The 6,000-nt window shown below is 39.8% G+C and overlaps 1 protein-coding gene across 1 annotated transcript in view; it reads left to right on the top strand.

Moving 5' to 3' along the window:
• The window catches only part of pcnx2 (pecanex 2), a 36,899-nt gene extending 31,115 nt beyond the window's left edge, over positions 1-5,784 (top strand). Inside the window, exons 33-35 of the mRNA XM_053621440.1 lie at positions 2,131-2,303; positions 3,777-4,007; positions 5,638-5,784. Coding sequence (XP_053477415.1) covers positions 2,131-2,303; positions 3,777-4,007; positions 5,638-5,784 — 551 coding nt within the window. The remainder of the gene's footprint in view (positions 1-2,130; positions 2,304-3,776; positions 4,008-5,637) is intronic.
• The last annotated feature ends 216 nt before the right edge of the window (positions 5,785-6,000 follow it).

A 6,000-nucleotide genomic window follows, 5' to 3' on the forward strand; every position in this document is an offset into this window, starting at 1 on the left:
TAAACTCATGTGTTATTCACGATAGACCATAGAAAACATATTGTATGTTTAAACTGAGGAAATGTACCATTTTAAGGAAAACCTTTTGAATTTGATGGCCACAACACGTCTCAAAAAACTTGGGACGGGGCAACGAAAGGCTGGAAATGTAAGTGTTGCTAAAAAGAAACAGCTGGAGGAACATTTTGTAACTAATTAGGTTAATTGGCAACAGGTCAGTAACATGATCGGGTATATAAAGAGAATCTTAGAGAGGCAGAGTCTCTCAGAAGTAAAGATGGGATGGAATCTGGATGGAAGCATGTGTATAAGCATATATAGATAAATTGAGTAGGTCAAAACCACTAAATGGTGGCGCAGTGGTGCAGCGGGAAGTGTTGCTATATCAGAATACAAGGTTTGATCCAGAGCTCAGGTTACTACTTGTGTGGAGTTTCACACGTTTTCGCTATGTATGTGTGAGTTTCCTCTGGGTTCTCAGGTTTCCTCTGACTATCTAACAATAAGTAGGTGGACTGGCAAATTGCCTCTACGTGTAAACGTATCAGTGCACGGTGCCCTGGGAACGACTGACATCACATCCTGGCCGTATTCCTGCTTCACACTCAGTGTTCAAAGGATAGAGTCCTGCTCCAACGTAGCTCTGACTAGGACAAAGCACTTGTCTTGAATGAAAACTGCAAGTACTGGTTATACAATTAGCATGACAGATATAGAAAATAGTCTATTTTTCTTTTAAAGCCTCACAATTAATGAATCAACCTTGTGCTAATATCTGGAAATCTTTATTTACTTCATGTTTCTACTGTTCTTTTAATATACTGGACACAGGGAAGAATTATAACAATGTTTGAAGTTTACTTCATAGTTTCCTCATTACAGATATTCACACATTATTCTAATATGACAAATTCACAGACTTGTCTAGCAGTCAGTCCCTCAAGGATATCAAGCAAGCGAACTCCGCAATATTTGGAGGAGGTTGCGGCTTTTCAAGATTTCTGTAGATTTGGGCCAAGACGTGTCATGTGACTTCACCACAACACGCATTCAGCCAAAGCCCTCTCCGGTTCACGTGCGTCGAACATGAGTACAGTTAAAAGGTCTCATTTACCAACAAACGTCAATGCGGAAGACAGTTTCCGGAGTTATCCGGATGTTTTACACGAAAGTGGAGGCAAAATGCAACATAATATAAAATCAAGTCTGGTGAGTCACTTTTCCTCTGCGAAAAAAAATGGTGGCTGTGTCTAAAATGCCAAGGCAAATCATCATGACATGATATAAAATTGATGAATAGCTCGTGTTCTGTTAAATTGCAGAAGAATACAGATTAACATAAAACTACATAAAACAAACAACGGGCACTTTAAATTTTAAAACTAGGTTTTTACATTTTACGTTAATGAATTTCTCCGATTTGTATTTGAATTTGAATAAATTTCAATGGTTTCAAAAATTTCAGAGGCCAATGGTTCTTGAGGTCTGAAAAGTAATAAATGGTGCCTGTGGTATACTTTTTAATCATAGAAAGTGATTACATATGTGTCTTCACTGGTAGTAGTTTAAAAGAAGCCTCCTGTGCTTGCCATTTTGCCAATTCAAGTAGTTTTCCACAAAGAAAGTTGAATTGCATTGGCACCCTGTCCAGGGTGTACCCCGCCTCGTGCCTGATGCTCCCTGGGATAGGCTCCAGGTTTCCCCGTGACCCTGAAGGAAGGATAAGCGGTATAGAAGATGGATGGATGGATGGATGGATGGATGGATGGAAAGTTGAATTGCAAATTTCGAGGAAAAAAAAAAAAAGCAGCAAAATCAAGCATTTTTGGCCGCAACAATCACAAAAAACAAACAAACAAAAAACCTCTGTGAAATCCTGTACGGACTGAGTAGCATTAAATGAATTACCCTGAACTTGTGGTCTAACCTGTAACACCTTTAAGTCTCACCAGTTCTACTTATAGAATACAAAAGATTTTAAATGATAATGTAATACTGAGGTAGAAATTCTGTTGTTTGTCACCTTGACTGAACACTACAAGTATTCAAAATGTCCTCAAGACTAAACTCTTTGTAAACGTCACACTCTTGCCTGAGTCGGCTGATGTCCCCTCATGTCTCCCCCTGCAGGACGTCGTGAGTATCGCAGTGGATCTGTGCAGCCTCAGTGTCAGCGAGCCCCGGTCAGCAGTTGCTCTGGGCCGATCCTGGATTTCCAGCAGGGCTCTAACGGTGTTGTGCAGGGCCTCTCCAACAGTCAGCAGTCCTTCAACACCTCCTCTATCGCCTCTGTCTTCTCCCAGGTGCTCTGTGCTTTTTATGTGTAGAACTCATCCCCCAAGAAAAAAAACCCTCATGCAAATCCATATACTCTAAGCAAGGGCATGATAGCTGCATTCATCTCATAGCTCCTGTGCAAACCTAAAACTATCCATACATTTAATTTTCTGCTCAGAACCATTCACCTTTCTGTAAAGTATTTCATATATAGTTTAGTTTTATCGCAAGCTATTGCGATACAGGTTACAGATTTACAGGTTATTATTCATTATTGCAGGTTACTTCATTATTTATAGCTATTTTAGTTGTATTAAGTACTATACAGTCAGCTCCAGAATTATTGGCACCCCTAGTAAAGATAGATAAAAGAAGGTTATAAAATGTCTTGGTGGTTAAGTAGCGTAATCACACACTGGAAATAAGTAACAAAAACCTTATCAAATAAATATCTTGTTTTTAAAAAAAACAACAACAAAGCTGAAACAGATGTCTGTGTTACAATTAGTGACACTGCTAGTATTTATTAGTCATTTCATTCATAAACATGGGGAAGACTAGAGAAAACTCAAATGAAATGAGACAAAAGTGTGTTGACCTCCATAAATTAGACTATGACTATATAAATAGCTTTAAGTTGAAAATATACAGAGCTATAATAAACATGGAAGAGGATCCTAGTGTATTTTGCACTCCCGTTCACAGGCTATAGAGAGAAAAAAATTCTCCAGGGATTATTTCAATTATTTGGACAAACGATTTGAATGGAATTCTAGGGGAAAAAAGTCTTCCTTTTCCTCCTTCAACTAGGCACAAATACAGTATAAGCACGTTGAGATCATGAGACACTGCTGGATTGCTACTGCCATGTTTTGTATTTCACTAATTTGGTTAGTGCAGTAAACTCCTGGGGGGCATTTTTGCCTCACACCTCAGTGGTTGGGGGTTTGAATCCCGCATCCGCCCTGTGTGCGTGGAGTTAGCATGTTCTCCCTGTGCTTCAGGGTTTCCTTCAGATACTCCGGTTTCCTCCCCCAGTCCAAAGACATGCGTTGTAGGTTGAGTGGCATTTCTAAATTGTCTGTAGTGTGTGAGTGTGTGCGATTGTGCCCTGCGATGGGTTTGCACCCGGTCCAGGGTGTCCCCCGCCTTGTGCCCTGAGTTCCCTGTGATAGGCTCCAGGTTCCCCGCGACCCTGTGTAGGATAAGTGGTACAGAAAATGGATGGATGGATGGATGAACAGTCAAGTCATTACATTTTCCCAGTCGAGAAATAATCTCTGCCCCGAGTTGGAACAGACCTCCTCAACCCTGCCGGAGTTGTGGGGAAGAGGATGGCTTCTCAGTGTTCTCACTGCATTTGTAATTCTCTGCTCCTTTAAATTGAAACAGTCTTAATGAATTCAGATCTTTCTATGTTGAGTTGAATTCCACATATAAGACTTGCTCTACAACTAAGCTGATGATGATGATGATGATGATGATGATGATGATCGTAGGTGCCGCGTGTGTCTGCGGCGGGTGCCGTGCTCTCAGCTCAGCCACGCTGCAGTCAGGGCTCCTCCTCCAGCTCCACTCTCAGCCTGCTGTTCGGAAAGCGCAGTTTCTCCAGCGGTCTGGTCATGTCGGGTCTCTCCGCTGCCGAGGGAGGAAACAGCAGTGACACACAGTCATCCAGCTCTGTCAATATTATCACCGCAGGACCATCAGTACGCCACACACACTCACAGGTACAGCTTCACACACACGTCTTAACACAAGTATGAGGAATGTCATGGCGACATCATAGCGTTGTAGAAAAGTACACCGCTTAACCATGATGTTTGTTTTATATTCTTGCTGAAAATTAGGGCTGCAACTAATGATTTTTTTGGATAATTGTTTAATCTATTGAATTAATCGATTAGTTGGAATATTTCTGCACCATTTCAATCGACTAATACAACTACACAACTCTTAACCTGTCTTAATTAAATATCAAGTGATTATGTCAACCACTTGTTTCCCCTCCAAATTAGACACCAAACCTAATAGAAGATCATGGTATTCTGTGTATTTTTCTCTACTGGTTTAGCACTTTAAAAAAAAAAAAACATTTACATTACATTTATTCATTTAGCAGACGCTTTTATCCAAAGTGACTTACAAATGAGGAAATACAAGCAAAGCGATATGTCGAGCAGAGAACAATACAAGTATGATGGTCTGTACTTATGTACTTAAGTAGTGCTACCATGCAAGATTTATAATTGAGTTCTAGAGAAGCAAAGTGCACAGAGTAAAGGTGTAAGAGCAGAAGGTTTTTTTATTTTTATTTTTTAAAATAATGTGGGGTTGGTATTTTAGGGGTTAGTTACGTGCTCACGGAGGAGGTGGGTGTTTAGCTGTCTTTTGAAGATAGAGACGTGGGGAAGTGGGGACGACATTCGCACTCAGATTCGGACCGCGGCAAACATGCCCAGTGTGAAAACTACCTTCGATGCGAATTGAAAGCAGGACACACAACATACTGTATATATATATATATATATAAAAAAAAAACAGATATTGTGTAAGTTAAGAAAATAAAATGATTTAACGTTTATCAATTTAACTACTTATAGGGTGGGTTGCACCAATAAGGATTAAGCTTAAATCTAGATTAAATCAAGGTTTATCTAATAATTCTGCTGCACCAAACTTTAAACCTTGTTTGAAATAAGCAGGCTTACATTTAAACCATGACGTTAATCCTGGATTTGGATGAAAGAGTGAAAGAGTTACATTGTTGCTGTTTAGTTACACTGGAGAATTCATATATTTCCACGTTTATGAAATCCGCATGCACTGCCGCAATATTGCCAATGGTGAATCCATTATGATGGAGAAAATTAATCGTAGATGGAGGTTTTAATCCCAGGTTAGAATCCTAATCCCTGATTTGTTAATCTGTGTTTAAAATTAAGTGGTGCAACACAACTCGATTTAAAATAAAGCCCAGATCAACAAATCCTAGATGAGCTCTAAACTGTGCTTAATTTAATCCTTATTGGTTTCAAATAGCTTTGCTACTTTTTTTGCTATCGAATTGTATTGATTTGTTGTTGCAGCCCTACCAAAAATGACTTCTCTAATGAACACAAGCTAATGACTTTTTAAATCCTATTTATATTCCAGATAACAAAAAAAGTGTTAAAATGACAACTCAGGAACAAAAAAAGTGTCTCTTATTCACACTCCCATCTGTGCCTTTGTGCTTTTGCACCTCTGTTTCCCTATTAGCGATTTTCCATTTAGAGGTGATGGCTTAGCGTCAATGAGACATACATTCTTAGGTAAAAAGTAGTGTACAATTAATATTATTCTCTTTGTTGTTGCCAGTTGACATCAGAAGCGTACGAAAGTATAGACGCCACGTCCACTGTGACTTCAGGGCCAAAAGACAACACAGCATCAGGTGAGAAGAGCCAGGAAGGGTCAGGCTCGGGCTCAGCCTTCCACGAGAACTCGGAGCAGAAGAGCACCTGAGAGCTTCTCAGCGTGTCCACACAACTCACAAGACATGACTTATAAACAAAATCATTGCGAAGGTTCGATATTAAAGGTACATTATAGAATGGGGTAGTAAACATTCCACTAAGACTCTAGTGTGTTGAGTTGGATTAAGTGTAGCAGATCTGAGCAGTAAAAGTGTTCCGTGTGGCTGGAAGTCTGGATGTCCTGTGGGACTGTGATCAGGTGAAG

This window comes from Ictalurus furcatus, chromosome 3 (genome assembly GCF_023375685.1).
Source record: "Ictalurus furcatus strain D&B chromosome 3, Billie_1.0, whole genome shotgun sequence".
Taxonomy (NCBI): Eukaryota; Metazoa; Chordata; class Actinopteri; order Siluriformes; family Ictaluridae; genus Ictalurus; species Ictalurus furcatus.